We start from the raw sequence: 19,006 nt of genomic DNA on the forward strand, positions 1-19,006 counted from the left end.
TTAGAATAGAACTGTACAAATTATATGGAATCATAGTTTAAGATGTTTTGTACAAGTTGCACTACTCCGTGGACTTTTGTGATTGTGTTGCCATGGTACTCAATGATGCCACCAGTCAAGACACTTTAAACAAAGTCTATGAGAAAAATTAGGAGTAATGTTTTACTCATCCCACTTTTTCCTCTGGTTTTTCAGAAAGTTAAGGAGCTCCTGTTACCCTTGGTGTGGTGGGGCTAGACAAGGTTGTTTTGTTTGCACAAGATTAACTTTCAATCCAAACATTCTAAAAAAAAATTAGAGGAGATAATTCTTAACGGGCAAGTGACTTTAAATGAAGAAAAGTACCATTTAAATTAAATCATTTAATTTTAATAAAAAAAAAAGTTGAGCAGTTTTAGTAATTCAAAAGTGAAATTTAATAATGAGGCTAGTGCAATGTCTTCTATAGGGGGCTATATCTATAGGCTATGCCAGCTGATCCAGCATCTTAAGCTCAGGTTTGCTGAACTGAATGAGGAGTTTGCTGGCCTGAGTTGTGTTACAGAATGGGCAGACCTGGTTCGAGTGTCTTAAGGTGGTGCAGGAGGAGATTCCAGACCACACAGGGCGATATAGGTGGATCACAGTCGTGAGCCTCAATGTAAAGGGGGCCTTACTGCTCAATGGCATTAAAACCACATTTTGGAGTGTCGAACAGTTTTCAGGTTCTTGCGGAGCTGGACGGTGTGTCTAAAAAGTTTCAGATGGTAGGCAGGCATGAGGAGCCCCAACAGGCCACTTCAAAACCAGTACAGAGAAAGAGAGATGAAGTGATAGTTGGGGACTCGGTTATGAGGGGGATTAAAGTGCAGGTTTGCTCCAGAAGCACAGTCTCTCTCACACAGTGTGTCGCCTTCCGCTTGCACAGTTGGGAGGCCTTGTTGGAAGGGTTTATAGGTTCTTGGCCAGAGCAGGGTGAATCCAGTTTTCATTGTCCATGTTGGAACCAATGCCATACAAAAGGGTACCTTTGCCTGATGAAGGGGCCTTAGCTGCCTTGAAAGCTTGCATTTATAATCTGTTTGGTTAGCCAATAAAAGGTGTCATTTCACCCGACATTCTCCTGTACAAAAGAGTAGTCTGTCAGTTATGTGATCCACATTCAAAGAGTTAAGTGCCAGTCTGAGGAGCAGAACTGTCAAGGTAGTTTTCTCTGAAGTTCTTCATGTGCCAGCCCAGGTAAGATTGAGGAGACTAGAAGGCTTAATGCATAGCTCAAATCTTAGTGTAGAATAGAAGGGTATAGGTTTGTGGGGCATTGGGACTCCTAGAAATATTAAAAAGGCAAGTTACAGGGGGGTATTATAGTCAGTAGGGACTTTAGCTACCTAAATATTAACTGAGTTAACCTTGCAAATAGTGGAGCTCAAGAACAGGTGTTTTTAGAGCCTGTCTGGAATGCATATAATGCAGGACAGGTACATACCTAAATTTGGAATAAGTAGGAAGTATAAAAAAGGTTTTTAAGATTAATAACTCCGGTGTAAATCATACGGCGTATGAGAGCGATTGGGCAGGCATTAAGAAGGATATGAGGGAGGCTAAAAGGCAGTTAGAGAGGAATATAGGGGATAAGGTGAAAGATGACTGAAAGAGATTATTTCAGTATTTTAGTAGTAAAACAACAGTCAAGGAGGAGGTGAAGTGCATCAGGAATAGTAAAAGGGAATTGAGAAACTTTATAACACACTAGTGAGGCCTTATCTGGAATACACTGATCCCTCCTCAATTGCGGGGGTTGCGTTTCAGAACCCCCCACGAAAGGTGAAAATCTGCAAAGTAAAAACCATATGTTTATATGGTTATTTTTATATATTTTAAGCCCTTATAAACTCTCCCACACTCTTACAAACATTTCCCAGACAGTTACACAGCATAAACCCTTTATATTCTCTTAGTTATTAGGTAAGATTCGTTGAAATTATGTATGTAAACACACTGTTTATATACAGTAAAACCTAAATGTTATTTTAAAGATATCAAGTGTCTCCGATATCACATATGTTACAGCCATTACGATAGACAGGCCACCAGCAATAAATATGTACAATGCAAGAAAAATTGTATACATTAAAATGTGTGTACAGTGACACTAAACGTACGTACATGTACTAAGTACGTAGAAAATTAGTTATGGGTACTCGCCAACAATGACACGACGACTTGTCCGATAACAATGAGTTTAATTTTAACAAAGGATAGCATTACAGCTCTTCTAAAGGAGCCTCTTCAGGCGACTGTGTAGCACCGCTGTTGTCGTCTGGAGTTCCTTCTTCCACTGAAGGTGTACTAGGCGGTGTTTTGCGGGTAAGGAACATCGTGATGGCCAGTTGCTGGTGCTGCCTTTTTATTTGTGTAAGGAGGTTTTTATACACATTTCCGTGGTGTCGTCAAGATTATTTTTAAATTGCAAAGAACGAATCATTTGCGGGTCCCATTCATCAACTGATGTCAGGAGATCTTTTTCCATTCATAGAATGGTCGTGAGAGGCTTGAGAGTTAGGCTAGCGTCTTCTTCCTGTGCTGGTCCTCTTGTTCCTTATCTTCCTCGCTCACTGACTTGGTCATCTCAGCCAAATCTTTATTGCTCAGCGTCTCGGAGTGGGCATTGAGCAGCTCATTGACGAAAGTTAACTCTTTACACAATGAAACGCGTTGATGCTGAATAAGCGAGATGAGATTTCCTGGTTAATGCAAAGTGGAATTGAATTCTGTGCTCTGTCGCTGAGCCATTCGGCACCTAGGAACTTAACCGCATGCTCTGATTGGGTAGCTTCTCAGCTATCTGCCAATAGCGTCCCTTGTATGAAATCAACTGGGCAAACCAACTGTGGAAGCAGTACCAGAAATAAAAAGACCCATTGTCTGCAGAAACCCACAAACCAGCGAAAAATTTGCGATATATATTTAAATATGCCTACATACAAAATCCTCGTTAGAGGAAGCTGCGAAAGTCGAAGCACGATATAGTGAGGGATTACTGTACTGCATACAATTCTAGTGTCCAGGCTGCAAAAAGGATATAGCAGTGTTAGAAAAAGTCCAGAGAAGAATGACACGGCTAATTCCAGAGCTACAGGGGACAAATTATGAAGAAAAATTAAGAGCTGAGCCTTTTCAGTTTAAGCAAAAGATGATTAAGAGGTGACATGATTGAAGTGTTTAAAATTATGAAGAGAATTATTACAATGGATCAAGCCTGTTTAAAATGAGTTCATCAAGAACACAGAAACACAGTTGGCAACTTTTTAAGGGTAAATTTTGCACTAAAATTAGGAAGATTTTCTTTATACAGAGAACCATGGACACATGGAATAAGCAACTAAGTAGTTTGGTAGACGGTAAGGCTTCAGGGACTTTTAAAACTAAATTTGATGTTTTTTAAAAAGAATTAATCGGATAGGACTGGTGAGCATTGATGTGCTGAATTGCCTGTTCTCATCAAGATTGTTCTAATGTTCTGAAACTTCCAAACACCCCATTCCCCATCTCACTCCAGCCTCCCTGGTGTTCCACAACTTTGCAATGCAGAACCCCTCCTTCCCCTGTGAGGTTCTGATAACATTGATGCATTTAGTTTTGTTTGTCTACAAAACAGACATGTTTCCACGACTGGAATAGTGAGTGCTGACAGTGCTTGGATTTACTTCGGGTATCAAATCCCAAAATGGTGGTACAGTGCCTTTTCAAATTTTATTTTTCTTTACTTTGTCAGTATTGGTATACAGCACAGCCCGAATAGAAAGAGAAACTTTTATCTAGGCTGGTATGGAGCTGGTAAAAAAAAATTGAATATGGTCTCCATGAAGCAGCTTCACACCTTAAAGTCTTCAGAAATAAAACTTTAAAAAAATATGGCTTTTTGAATGTAAAATGATGCTTGTGAATGTTTGATTTGAGATAAGGTAGGATTTGGTTTAAAGCAAGGTTTGTGATGACCCTTCATTTCCACGGCAAGCCTAGCTGCACCACTTCGGGATCCAACACTTTTTTTTTTTTTTAAACCATGTCTAGGGCTGTATTAATAATCTTACAGTAGCTGTCTGTTTGGTCCTTTTGAGTTTATTTTTCATTGAAGAGTAAAGATTACTAATAAAAGATGCCTAATAAAAAGCAAAGTCTGCATTAAAAAGTTTGGAAATATTGCCAGAAAAGCAAAAATTTCTCTTCCTTGTGAGATTTTGCTGAGAACTAGGACAAGTCATTCTTTTCACAGCATGAATGCTCATGCATTATTTTCTGAAGACATTAATATTCTGCTGAGCATTAAAGCTTTGTGACAATATTCTAGCAGCAGTTCACTTTTCCTTCTTTTTGCCACTTTTTTTAATTTTGTATAGATTGTCTGTTAAGATCTACTTTATTCCACAGCTCACTGAATGGTCAGTACAATACAATACAATCTCTATTTTTGTATAGCCTAGAATCACACAAGGAGTACTGCATCAGGCTTTAACATGCCCTGTTTTTTTGACAGCTCCCCAGCCTTGACTCCCTAAGAAGGCATGAAAAAATTCCCCCTAAAAGTAGAAAAAACCTTAGGAAAGGCAATTCAGAGAGTGACCCCTTTCCAGGTAGGTTGAGCGTGTAGTGGGTGTCAATTCAATACATAGAACAGAACACAGTAATCATCAATACAATTGAATATTATAATAGTAATATTAGAAGTACAGAGCAAAATGTAATGAAGATGATATCACATAATAAGGTTCAGATTTGTTCAGTCTTGGAGGCCTCAGCCATTAAGCTACCTCTCCGCTACTGGCCGTTCCGCAGCTGAGTCAGTGCTGGGCCAGATAATCTGATGTAAAGGACCATTCTAGCCTACAATTCCAGTGCTCCTCCATCAGAGATGACTTTTTTCCTTAGGCAGGCAAACAACTTTGAACCAAGTGCCACATTTGAGTACCAAGAAGACAAACGGAATAAGTGAAATTTTGTAACAAACTATACCTGTGATATTACTTATGTTTTATTACTAATGACTAACAAGAGAGATACAGTATATACAGTTATTAAGTAGCTGTAGTCTGGGTATGCTAAACTGAAATAGCGAGTCTTCAGCCAGGATTTGAGAGCTGAGACTGAAGGGGTACCTCTTATAGTAGCAGGCAGAGCATTCCACACTTAGGGGCGCATGTAACTAAAAGCTCACCCTCCCACTGTTATTTTAGTAATCCTTAGAATTATAAGCATACTTGCATCATGAGATCCTAATGTACGTTCTGGTTTGTAAGTAATGATAAGTAAGCTGGACCTTGGCTTTATATGTTAAAAGTAGGATTTTAAAAATCTGCTCTTAACTCCAGTTCTTAAGTCCTTACCCTGGCTCCCAGTGAAGTTACAGTATGTGTTTGTATTTTCTTGTTCTTTTAATAATTCTTGCAGCAGCATGTTGTATTAACTGGAAGCTGTATAAAGAACAGTTTGAACATCCAGTGAACATTGCAGTAGTCAATCCTGCTAGAAATAAATGCTTGAATACATTTTTCTGTATCCCGCATATTTAGAAAACACCTTAAATTCCCAAAAATTTTTAAGTTTAAAGAAACATTGTTTCAGACAATTTTGTAATGTGCACTTTAAATGGGATACTGGAGTCAAAGATAACACCTAGATTGCGGGCTCATTCAGTAGAATTAATGGTGTTTCCAATAAACTGTTGCGATCACCATCATTCCTTCCAGTAATTAACATCTGTTTTTTTTTTGTGTTTAAAGACAAGTAGTTCTCATCCACTCCTTGAATTCACTAGCACCACTAGTTAAAGGCAAAATCACATCTGTGTATAATGATGGAGTACTCGCAGCCAATTTCTATATGTACTAGAATCAATTTGATAAAAAAAAGAACTAAACCAGGCAAGGACTTTGTGAACCCAATGCCATTTTTCAGCCTGTGTAGTAAAATAGAATGCTCAATGTCAAATGCTGCACTAAAGTCTAACAACATAATTACAGTCGAGTTTCCTTTATCAGAGTGTATCAGGATGTCATTTAAAATGTGTGCTACTGCTATGACCGGTGCGAAAGCCGGATGGGAATTTCTCAAATTGTGATGTGTGAGGTGTGACTGAAACTGACTGACGACTGCTTTTTCAAGTATTTTAGAAAGAAAGTGCAGAAATGATTTGGGTCTGTTATTAAGTATGTGTGGGTCTAGGTCTGACTTTTTAAGTAATGGCTTGATGCCCGAAGCTTTTAGTACATCAAATACTGTGCCATGCAATAATGAACCATTAATAATGTTAAGAATAGGTACTTTTTAGTAGTGTGTTTGGCACTGGATCAAGGGAAAAAGTAGGTTTCATTTTAGAAATTAACTAATAGTTTTGTTATGTTATAGGACTAAAATTTCTAAAGTGTAGAATGCATAGTGAGGCAGGGTCTGCCTGTCTGGTATAAATAGTCTGTACTGCTAATGCTGTTGAGATTTGCACTGTAGATTTGTGAATTCCTATTTATTAAATTATCCACTGTTCTAAACAGTACATGAGGATTGTTATTGTTATTTATTATTTTAGAATAGTAGTCTGAGCAAGCTTCTAAGAAAGCTTTTTTAATATTTTTTTAACTCTCTCTGCCCATGCAGTTTGAGAGACCTACAACTTTGTTGTTCTCCATCTACAATCCAGTTTTTGACATTCTAATTTAAGAGCTCGAGTGTTCTGATTAATCCAGGGAGAGTTTCTATGTGGTTTGATCACTTTCATTTTAAGGGAAGCCACTGCATCCAGAGCATCTCTCAAGGTCATATTATAATAAATAATTGTGCATTTTGATTTTCTTTGTCTTTAGGTTCTGTTGCAAGGCACTTCACCCCCTTTTGGTTCTTGGTGGAACCAGCTGATATATTAGCAGTACGAGGCTCTCCTGCCGTGCTGAACTGTTCGGCGTATAGTGACCTAGCACCTCGCGTGGAATGGAAAAAGGATGGCACTTTCTTGAATCTGGCCTCTGATGACCGACGACAGCTACTTCCAGATGGCTCTTTGCTGCTCACCAGTGTGGTGCACTCCAAACACAATAAGCCAGATGAAGGTTACTACCAGTGTGTGGCAACAGTGGACTCCCTAGGCACCATCAACAGCAGAGTTGCCCGCCTGACTGTTGCAGGTATTGTTCTTAAAACTTTTCCTTTAGCCTCACCACCACAGGTCTGATATAGATGCTTTGAAGCAAACTCTGAGTAATTTAGTTAATCTGCTTTGCAAAAGCAGTGAATAAAAAATGTCTAAATAATTCATATGACTGAAAATAAACCAAAGTTCCAAGGGAAAAATGAAAGCCAGTATATTAGTAAGAAGCATCCTTCTAATGTGTTGCGTTTTGTTCTGGATACTGCTGTGGTGAAATATATATGGATTCATATTGAAGAGAAATTGGTTTAATGCCCCTGCTGGTGGGCCTTAATGAAATAATTCTTTTTTGGGTTTCCAGTTATTTCTCTAGAATTATAGTAAGGCAAATGTACAATGACATTTTAGGCAACCTCTACTACAAATTTAAATTGTGTCCATGATTACAAAGGTTAGGATTGTACTAACACCTTGATTTTAGCAGTTCTGGCAACTTTAACTTGTCAGGTTACAGACAGGGATTGTGAATTTTTAATGTTGAAGAGAGTTGGCAGCCTACATAAAGGTGTTGCTTAATAGCCAGAGGGTACCGTATCTCTGTAGATGACAAAAACGTTAGATGAATTCTAATCAGTCTTAGGCACCAGCCTAAAGTCTGCAATTCATCCAGAGGTTGAAGTCCTCTTAGCTTCCTGGAATGTTCCCATATTAAATAAGATCATTTGAATAACTGTTATTGTCTGTATCATCCTCCTTTACATCTGTATGCCCAACATATACACAAACGAACACTGAATGTTTGTGTTGTTTTTGTAATTTTCCTTATAGGTTCTGCATTCACCACACAGATTATCAGTGTATTCTGGCAATGTAAGGATCTAGAGTTCACCATGGTCTGTATTTTTATGCTGAGCCTACTTAACACTTGCATAACTGGCCATGCTGACTTACATACAAACATGCATTTTTTTTGGGGTAATAGGGTGTTCATGTAAACGTTGAAATATAGATTCTTCCTGGTCATCACTTTGAGAAACAAAGACAAATGAAAACTCACTTTTATTTTTATAAGGAATTTGGAGCTAGAAAAATTTTGTATCGTCAAGAAGATCAGCATCCAGCTCCAACAAAAAAACTGAGATCTTGGGTTTTTAATTAATTCAAAGTGCTGTTCTTCCTGTGTTATACTGTTCTGCAGCTTGAAGTCTGAAAACAGAATAAACTTAAAATGTGTGCCTGTTTAGTAAAGTCTGAATGTCTTGAGAATTTAAGTCTTTGGTCATTATTGTCAGCAGCACTGATGGCAAAAACTTCCTTCTGTCTCCATTAAAGTTTAGTCCAAAGGGTATTCCCTTTGGAGACATATCCTTGTCAGTGTTAATCTTATCAGAGATAAGAAATAGTGCAGTAGTACAAGTTATGCTCCATTCATGTGCAAATTGGTATTTTTAGAGTTACCACTCTTGATTTCTAGGTGGCATTTTATGATAAACACAAGACCACTCCTATTTGGTTACTTGGTGCATACTGAAAAGCTATTACAGATTAGTTTGAGTTTTTTTGTGATAATTAAAAGCAGACTAAAACACACTAGACAGGTATTGCAGTGCTCTGAATTCAATTTGTCCATGGAAATGCCATTTCTGGCTGACTAGAATACTGTATATTTAAAGCAAGGTGAGAGATTGGGGTTGCATCACAATTTGAATTTGAGTAACTTTGTTTTATGTGAATTGTCCTTCTCATTGGGTGCAAATTTAGAGCTTGTTGTTTTACCGTAAGCTCCCCCTCACACAAGCCCAATTTACTGTTTGAAGGAGCCTTCTTTATGGCTGCTAGCTGAGGAGCCTGGACTGTAATCCAAAGGCCCCAGGTTTGAGTCCCAGTAATGACATCTTAGATTAGATGAAAAAACTGAGAGGGAGCATCGGTTTGAGCAAGTTCCTGATCAGAGGCAGCCTCTTTTAGTAGTTGTTTCTTTTGCATGGTAAGGGAAATAAACACGCCTGTTAATATCAAGACCTCTGCTTCACAACATTTTAAGTGGAACACAACCAGAATATATGGAGGTATGTCCTCACAACATCCACAAAATATCCTTTGCAGGCCATATTCACCTTATGTGAAATATTGAATCTGTAATATGGAATCCATTTAAAGGTGTAAGGTGAGGATCCAGAATTTTGGCAGGAGGTGTATTCTTCTTTGTATAATTCCATTCAGGCAAAGGCTTATGTTACTAGGCATATATTTTTGTGAGATATAAATAAGGGTACACCATAAAGTAAACACAATTTGAAAATTGTGTGGTTACGAATACAATACATTTGCGATGACTTATGGGTAGATTGAACATGCACAGCACAAAGTTTTGCCGTTAGTCTATTTGAAGCCATGGTCAAATGAACATGGATGCTCCACTGTGGGATTGCACCATTGTTGAACAATGCACTTTAGTGAGATTTTCTTGGGCAGAGGCAGTGAAACCTGCTGAAAAGATGCTGGTTTTTTGCGCATCAGTAAACTGTTTGGCTACCCATTTTATGCAGACTTTTTGGTCTCTCAATTCATCATGCACCGTGGCATGCGCAGATCCCTAGCTGATACACTAATGAGCAGCAACAGCGGGCAACATAATCATTCTGCCTTCTCTGAAGGCGTTCACCATGTTGAAGTTGGTTTTGTGTGTGATGTTGATGGATGACCAGATAGAGCTTTGTCAGTTACACTTGTTTGCCTGTTTTAAATCTTTCTACCCATTCAGAAAGTTTTTATAGAGTCTTGCTGTTTTCACTTTCGTATTCAGCCAACATCCCCCACTAAATTTCAGCGGGTTTCACAACCTCTGCCCAAAGAGATCTCAACAATGGTGTAATCCCACAGCAGAGTGTTCATGTTCATTTGACCTTGGCTTCAACTAGACTAATGGCAGTACGCTGCATTGTGTGTGTTTGAACTACCCATAAGCCATCACATATGTCTTGTATTACATCAGCTTCTTTCCACTGCAGTTACCATGTAATTTTTAAATTGACTTTAGTTTTTGATTTACCCTCATATTTACTTTATATTATATATAAATAATGCATTCATCTTCAAATTAGGATGACCAAAAATAAAATTAAAATTAAAGCCAACTGACTTCTAGTTGGAAGGGATAATAAATTTGACTGCATTTGCTGATCTGGACGCCAGAGTATGTCAATTTAAACAACTAGAAATTGCAAAATGTTTTCCAAATTACGTGCTTGTGTAACACCTTTCTAGCAAATTTCCAGAGTATGGCGAGCTCATGTCTTTTTTTTCTGACAGCCAATATCATACTACCTGAAGGAGCTGGTGGCCATATGAAAGTTTTACAAGTACACTGAGTACAAGTACATTTACTTCTTCATAGTTTTATTGTTGTACTTTAAACTAGAGATATCAGACAGTCGAGCCTCTCTTGTATAATATCTGTGATGTCCAAAACACCCATGTTTCTTATTCCTCATCTCTGCATTATATATAGTACTTCCCAGTGTGCGCTTATTGGCTTTAGCTCAGAGCTTGGCCCTATGACTCTGGTTGGACTCCGTTACTGGGCATGTCACACTACACATCGGCTAGTCACAGGAGAGTGCCACACCTGCCCCCAACCTGTTAAGATTACATAAATGAAGCCTCCACTGAATATGGCACGAAAGATAGAGTAATGTGACATGGTTGTAAGATGCATGTTTTTAAAGCAGAGTAGGGTTTAAGAAAAATAAAAAGGGGACATGAGTAGGTGGGGGTTCAAATACTGGGAAGTGTAAATTGTCCTGATGTAAATGGTGGAAATATAAAAGATTCAGAACCACTAACCAAAAAAGTCTAAGTGCAGAGGGAGCAAGAGAATTATATATTCTTTTTTATACTGGAATATTCTGTAACTGTTCATAAAGCTTGTGAATGAATATCCATTTAACCTTAGAGGTGTCTTGTTTGACAAGGTCAATGGTAAATATGATGGCCGTTTTGAAATACAGCAGAGTTTAGTTGCTTCTGAGTTTTGTCTTTTGTGCTTGTCAATTTGAAGCTCCTTCAGTTACCATGGAGATCCCTTGTACGGGTCACTCTACTAACTAGTGTTGAGCAGTACTACTGAATGCTTATTCATCATCCTCTATGAGACCACCTGAAATATATGTTTTTTAAAATGATGATTTTCCTTTTGTTACCTATACAATTACTGTATGAGGAGTGAGAAGCAAAGAAACAATTCAGTAACCTGTTGTTGTAATTTCATAGTATTGTAACACTGTTTGGGAAAGAAAGACCGGATTTTTACTAACATTTATTATTTCAATGTATTTGTTTTGTTTTAGATATATCCTTACTAGTTGACTATGTTTATAATGTAGTTCTTGATTAAGAAAACATCAAATTACATCATTGTCCAGCATTTGCTACCTGCTGCATCCATCCATCCATCCATCTGAATTCAAAAAGTATTCAGCCATTTTCATTTTCTGTGTGCTTTATTGTACTGTAGAATTAATTTTAAATAGGTAAAAAATGGTAAATTTGGTAAAAACAAAGGTTTGCAAATTTATTAAAAATCAAAAACTGAAATCTATAAATTATGCAAGTATTCAAACCCTTAATTTAGTACTTTTTAAAAGCCCCTTTTGGCCACCATTATGCTTTGGGTTTTCTTGGGGTAAGTTTCTACAAGCTTTGTATACCTGGATTTGGCCAGTTTATCGCATTCTTCATGGCAGATCCTCAAGCTCAGCTATATTGGATGGGAAGTGTTTGTAAACTGCCTATTATGAAGTTCCCCCACAGATGTTTTAAGTGTTTAAGCCTGTGTTTTGGGTGGGCCTTTCAAGGACAGTCAGAGTCTTGTCCTAAAGCCAATCCAGTGTTGTGCTGGCTGGAACCACCTCCATGCTTCACTGTAAGGATGATATTAGGTAGGTGATGAACATTCATCAGTCATTTTGCTTGGGGTTCTTCTCATCAGACCAGAACAAATGACATTTGGCAAACTTCGAGTGGGTGGTCATATGCCTTTTACTGAAGAGTGGCTTCCATCCAGCCACTCTATCATAAACATTTAATTGATGGGGTGCTGCTGAAATAGTCATCCTTCTAACAGGTTTTCCTGTTACAGGAGAGGACTTCTAAACTCTGTTTGGAGTGAGCATTAGGTTCTTGGTCACCTCCCTCACCCAAGACTCTGCATGCCCAGCTACTGAGATTGGCCAGATGGCCAATTCTAGGATGCGTCCTGGTGGTTCAACACTTCTATCATTTCAAAATTATTGAGGCCACTGTTCTTCTGAGAACATTCAAAGCTTTAGAAATTATTTTATCCCCTTGTCCTGATCTGTGCCTCACCACAATTTAATCATGGAGGTCTGCTGAGGTCTGATTTTCCTTCACTTCATGGCTTGGTGGTTGTTCTGACATTCGGTGTGAATTGTGGGACCTTCACAAGCGTGTGCCTTTATAAACATTGTTCAATCAATTCAGTTTGCCACAGGTTGACTCTAATCAGGTTCTAGAAACAACTCAAGAATATTTAGAGCAAATCCACCTGATAAGTTGGGATTTCAGAGCAAAGGGTTCGAAGACTTTAGAGATTTGACTTGATTTTTTTTTATTTTTTTTTTTTAATTTTGCAAACCTTTATGGAAACATATTTTCACATTGATATTAGTGATTATTAAGTGTATATTGATGAGTAAAAATTGTAATTTTATTTTTTTAAATTAAATCTACAAGATAAAGTGTACAGAGAGAGAAGTGGTCCGAATACTTTCTGTGTATATAAAAATAATTTGTGTGTATTTTTCCACTCTCTGGTAGTCTGCTATTGCATCAGGTGCAAACGAGCCTAGTGCCTGTTTGGTCCCAGCTTGCATCTGTATGTGTGAATAGTGTGAGGCACCACTTCTTGGCAGTTTTATTGTTTGGCTTCTATTGAATAGCCTGGCAAATGCTGCGTAGGTGTTTTAGGCTGCTTGCTTTTTACATGCTGTAACATGCTATTCCCAAGTACTGTATGTCAATGGAAATGACTTGAAATCAGCAAGCTGCCCATCTTAGTTTATTGTGATAATTTATTAATAAAAACAGATATCACATCCATATGCTAGGTTGTTACATGTTTATACTTGTTTGTTTTGGAGTTGAAGTACCAGGAATAATTCTAGATAAATGTGGTCATAACAGATAAGTTCTATTCCACAGAGCTCCCTGCTGTCTGATATTAGCGTGTGTTTTGAGGAGGACTGACATCTTGCTAATGTGCTTTTAATACCTAGCTGATGTCACACTGGCTTATTGAAGAAGGGCAGTTGTTTTGTTTTTTTATTCATTCACCAGGAGATCCAGCATGTCCACCAGCAGTTTTTCTGTTTTGACATTATGCTCTGCTTTCACATATCTTTGTTATCTTATTAAATTCTGCTCCACAGTCCAGTACCTTCTTTGGAGGGAAAAAAATGTCTTTTGTTTTTTTATTTCCTGAACCACTGCTCATTCCTTCATCTGAGGGTATGCTTTGCTGCATCTTTAAATGCTGCAGTAACCAGTTTTTGTTTTATGTGCACTCACAGGAAACTGAGCACTTTTGATTTTGATACATCAGTTGGATTAATTGAAATGCTGGGGCTTAATACATCAGTAAAATGGATAATATTATTGTCGGATTAAGAAAATGCTTGTGTGGTTGTGTTTTACTTAATAATGAAACATAAAAAAAGAAAGATATCAGTATAAAAATGCTTGAAATTGAAATTAAGTGCATTTTACTACAGTACATTAGAAACAAATCCTCTTTGTTTATAATAATTTGTACAATTTACATAGTTTATGCACATTATTTTTTTTTTACTAAGTCAACTAATATAATTTATGTAACACCCATCCCACAATCTCCCATTAGCTGACTTGCATATGGAGTTGCGTCTACATCTGTTTGCTTTCTACACAATATAAAATGAGCATGTAAAATTTGAAGACCACCATAACACAGAGACAGTAAAATGATTTTGAAATTTATAAATTTATTTATATTATATGCAAAAATACCTGCTTCTGCTATACAACTTTTCATAAGTGCTAAATGGCATATGTTAGTCCAAAAAGCAAAATAGTTAAAATCTGTTGAGCTGTCCAGTACTGCCATACAAGTATAAAACCATTGTTGAAGGAGCTGTGCCACATAAACACACTGCAGCCGCGTTTTCCTAAAATTACCAAAGTTCTGCAGCTTTAGTTTGCTTCATGGGATTCTAGCAATAGTGTGACACGTTGAAAGGATTTCACAGACCAAATAACTTCGATATTAAAAGCTTTAGTAAAAGTTCAAAGTAAAACAGTTCACACAAAAATAGAGAAAAATTAGATATTGCAAAGTAAAGAGAGGTACTTTTATAGCTTATATCTTGTTTTGTTTCTTTAATTTTGCTTATACAGTCAAACCATTTCTGAACGGTCAGAAAACTGTATGCCTATTTCATTCACAAACTGCAAGTGGGTCTATCAGTCCATGCTAGCAATGAGAAATATTCCAAACGTACACTGACTCGGTTAACACACTGTATCACTGATATAGCAAGAAAATTCTATCTCATATTAATTTACAGTGGGTGAAAGGCTATACCGTAATCTATAACTATGAAAGAAAATTGTATTCTGTTCTACTTAAACAACCATTAGTATGAGTTTAGCTTAAAGCTTTATCCTTCTAAGATTGGCTCTTACACACACATAACTGGTAATCTGAAATAATAGTGGATTATTATGCCGTCTAGCTAAAGCTTAAAGCAGAAGTGAATATTTCACTTGTACTTTCATCAAAACAAAAATGAGACTCTTTTTACTTATAGATTGATGAATATCTAGTACTTTACTGATTTAGTTCTGCATTTCACATTCAAGTAGCAGGAAAATCTGCACAACCAGCAAACTGAAGATACTGGATATGTGACTTTGCCACAGAGACGAATGTCTGCAGTCTGCCATTTCAATCAGTAATGAAGACTCCTCCACAAATTCCACTTAAGGCATCTGACATTAATATGCTGAAAACATGTTCCACACACTCCAACCTATATCAGTTCTTTGCTTTACATGTTTATCTGAAGGCTACAGTATGTGCGACACTGAAACTTAGACAATAGACAAGAACTAATTTGTTTATTAACCAAATGGCTGCCTTCAAATCGTGTATTAAACATCAATAGCAATAACAGTTTATATTTTGTATAGCCTAAAATCACACAAGGGGTGCTGCAGTGGGCTTTAACAGGCCATGTTTTTTGACAACCACACAGCCTTGGCTCCCTAAGAAGACAAGAAAAAACTCCCAAAAAAACCCATGTAAGGAAAAAAATGGAAGATGTCTTAAAAAAGGCAATTCAGAAAGAGACCCCTTTCCAGGTAGGTTCGGAATGAAATGGGTGTCAAAAAATGGGATCAATTCAATACAATGCACAGAGTAAGTAATCCTCTTCACAGATCTAGATGGCCAATCTATCATTACCACATCAAAAATATTATTCAAAATGCAAGAGTAGACTAATATATAACTATATAGATAGACAGATACTTTATTAATCCCAAGGGGAAATTCACTTTCTCCAGCAGCAGCATACTGATAAAAATAAACAATATTAAATTAAAGAGTGATAAAAATGCAGGTAAAAACAGACAATAACTTTGTATAATGTTAACGTTTACCCCCCTGGGTGGAATTGAAGAGTCGCATAGTGTGGGGGAGGAATGATGTCCTCAGTCTGTCAGTTGAGCAGGACAGTGACAGCAGTCTGTTGCTGAAGCTGCTCCTCTGTCTGGAGATGATCCTGTTCAGTGGATTCTCCATGATTGACAGGAGCCTGCTCAGCAACCGTCACTCTGCCACGGATGTTCAGCTCCATGCCTACAATAGAGCCTGCCTTCCTCACCAACTTGTCCAGGCGTGAGGCGTCCCTCTTCTTTATGCTGCATCCCCAGCACACCACCGCATAGAAGAGGGCGCTCGCCACAACCATCTGATAGAACATCTGCAGCATCTTATTGCAGGTGTTGAAGGACTCCAGTCTTCTAAGGAAGTATAGTCGGCTCTGTCCTCTCTTGCACAGAGCATCAGTATTGGCAGTCCAGTCCAATTTATTATCCAGCTGCACTCCCAGGTATTTATAGGTCTGCACACAGTCACCTCTGATGATCATAGGGTCCATGAGGGGCCCGGGCCTCCTAAAATCCACCACCAGCTCCTTGGTTTTGCTGGTGTTCAGGTGTAAGTGGTTTGAGTCGCACCATTTAACAAAGTCCTTGATTAGGTTCCTATACTCCTCTTCCTGCCCACTCCTGATGCAGCCCACGATAGCAGTGTTGTCGGCGAAATTTTGGACGTGGCAGGACTCAGAGTTGTATTGTAAGTCCGATGTATATAAGCTAAACAGGACTGGAGAAAGTACAGTCCCCTGCGGCACTCCTGTGCTGCTGATCACAATGTCAGACCTGCAGTTCCCGAGACGTACATACTGAGGTCTGCCTGTAAGATAGCCCCCGATCCATGCCACCAGGTTTGAATCTACTCCCATCTCTGTCAGCTTGTCCAAAAGAAGCAGAGGTTGGATGGTGTTGAAGGCGCTAGAGAAGTCCAGAAACATAATCCTTACAGCACCATTGCCTCTGTCCAAGTAGGAGAGGGATCGGTATAACATATAGATGATGGCATCCTCCGCTCCCACCTTCTCCTGGTATGCGAACTGCAGAGGGTCGAGGGAGTGGTGGACCTGTGGCCTCAGGTGGTGAAGCAGCAGCCTCTCCATGGTCTTCATCACATGTGACGTCAGAGCGACAGGCCGGAAGTCATTCAGCTCACTAGGACGTGATACCTTTGGGACTGGGGTGATGCAAGATGTTTTCCAAAGCCTCGGGACTCTCCCCTGTTCCAGGCTCAGGTTGAAGATGCGCTGTAGAGGATCCCCAGTTCGAACGCACAGGCCTTCAGCAGTCGTGGTGATACTCCATCTGGACCCACTGCTTTGCTGGCACGAAGTCTCCTCAGCTCTCTGCTCTCCTGGGGTGCTGTAAATGTGGGTGGGGAAGTCTTTCCTATGCTGGTATCAGCAGAAGGATGTTTGGAGGGTGCAGTACTCCAGGGTGAGAGTAGGGTAGGGCGGTCAAACCTGTTAAAGAAGCTGTTCATTTGGTTTGCTCTCTCCATTTCTCTCTCAGTGGTGGCACCCTGCTTCGAGCTGCAGTCAGTGATGATCTTCATTCCATCCCACACTTCCTTCATGCTGTTATTCTGCAACTTTTGCTCCAGCTTTCTCCTGTACTGCTCCTTTGCCGCCCTGAGCTGGACTCTGAGTTCCTTCTGCACGCGCTTGAGCTCATGCTGATCACCACCTTTAAAAGCCCTTTTCTTCTGGTTCAAAAGGCCCTTGATGTCACTTGTAATCCATGGCTTGTTGTTAGCATAGCAGAGTACTGTTCTTACTGGAACTACAATGTCTATACAGACGTTGATGTAGTCAGTAGTGTAGTCAACAACCTCCTCAATGTTCTCATTGTGTGATCCCTGCAGGATATCCCAGTCCGTAGTTCCAAAGCAGTCTCTCAGAGCCTGCTCTGCCTAAGGGGACCATTTCCTGAATGAGCGTGTGGTTGTAGGTAGCTCACTCACTCTTGTTTTGTAGTGAGGCTGAAGCAGAACCAGGTTATGATCTGCTTTCCCAAGCGCAGGCAGTGGGGTGGCGCTGTATGCGTCTTTAACATTTGCATACAGTAGGCCAATAGTCCTATTTCCCCAGGTGTTACAATCCACATACTGGGAGAAGGCAGGTAATGTTTTGTCCAGCGTCACATGGTTAAAGTCTCCAGCGATTAGCACAAGCGCCTCAGGGTGCTGCGTTTGTAACTTAGCAACAGCAGAATGGATTATGTCACCTGCTATCTCCACGTCCGCCTGAGGAGGGATGTAAACAATAACAACAATGTCGTGTCCAAACTCTCTGGGCAAGTAATAGGGACGCAGACGTATGGTGAACAGTTCGATGTCTCTGCAACAAGTGGAGATTTTGACGTTTACATGTCCAGAGTTACTCCACCTTGTATTTACATAGAGAGTGAGTTACCTTAACTGTGCTAAACCCCGGTAGCTTCACGTTAGCATCTGGGATGGTAGTTGTTAGCCACTTTTCACAAAACACATAACTGCATTCTCTGTAGGTCCTGACATTTTTCACCAGCGCAGCCAGTTCGTCGATCTTATTTGGTAGTAAGTTCACATTTCCTAGGATCACAGAAGGCACCAAAGGCTTGAAACGCCACTTTCTCGCAACTCGCTTCGCTTAGCTCCGGCTCTGCAGCCACGATACCGCCTTCTTACCTTGTCAGATAAACAGGGAACCACACCGGCACTGGCATTTGTTCTCCGCGCTTGACGTTGACTACTTGAATAGACGAATCTCGGCATGTAAAAATCCATGTTAAAGTAGTAAAAAGTGTCCAGGGAACGAGTCCACATAAAAGAAAGTGATAGAAGTGATCAGTAAAATCGAGAAAAAGGTAGAAAAATAAGTCATTCACGGAGCTGCTGAAAAGGCTCCCACTTGCGTCACCGCCGAATGTAGTGTGTGTGTGTATATATATATATATATATATATATATATATATATATATATATATATATATATATATATATATATATATATATATGAATGAGCATTCAAATTTGTTCAGAGTCCTGGAGATCTTGGTCAACAAGCTGCCCCCCCTTAATGGTCATTCCACAGCTGAGTCAGTGCTGGGCCAGCCGATTTGATGAAAGGACCCTTCTACCCAATGATTCCAGTGCTCCTCCATCGGAGATGACTTTCCCTTAGGCAGGCAAACAAC

At 39.2% G+C, this 19,006-nt stretch overlaps 1 protein-coding gene across 7 annotated transcripts in view; it reads left to right on the forward strand.

Annotated features, from left to right (window-relative positions):
* Window positions 1-19,006, forward strand: part of LOC120541448 (neogenin-like) — a 396,809-nt gene that overhangs the window by 160,144 nt on the left and 217,659 nt on the right. For all 7 annotated transcript variants that reach the window (XM_039773085.1, XM_039773086.1, XM_039773079.1 and 4 more), the window contains exon 2: window positions 6,837-7,154. In XM_039773085.1, coding sequence (XP_039629019.1) covers window positions 6,837-7,154 — 318 coding nt within the window. The remainder of the gene's footprint in view (window positions 1-6,836; window positions 7,155-19,006) is intronic.

Source organism: Polypterus senegalus, chromosome 12 (assembly GCF_016835505.1).
Source record: "Polypterus senegalus isolate Bchr_013 chromosome 12, ASM1683550v1, whole genome shotgun sequence".
Lineage (NCBI taxonomy): Eukaryota > Metazoa > Chordata > Cladistia > Polypteriformes > Polypteridae > Polypterus > Polypterus senegalus.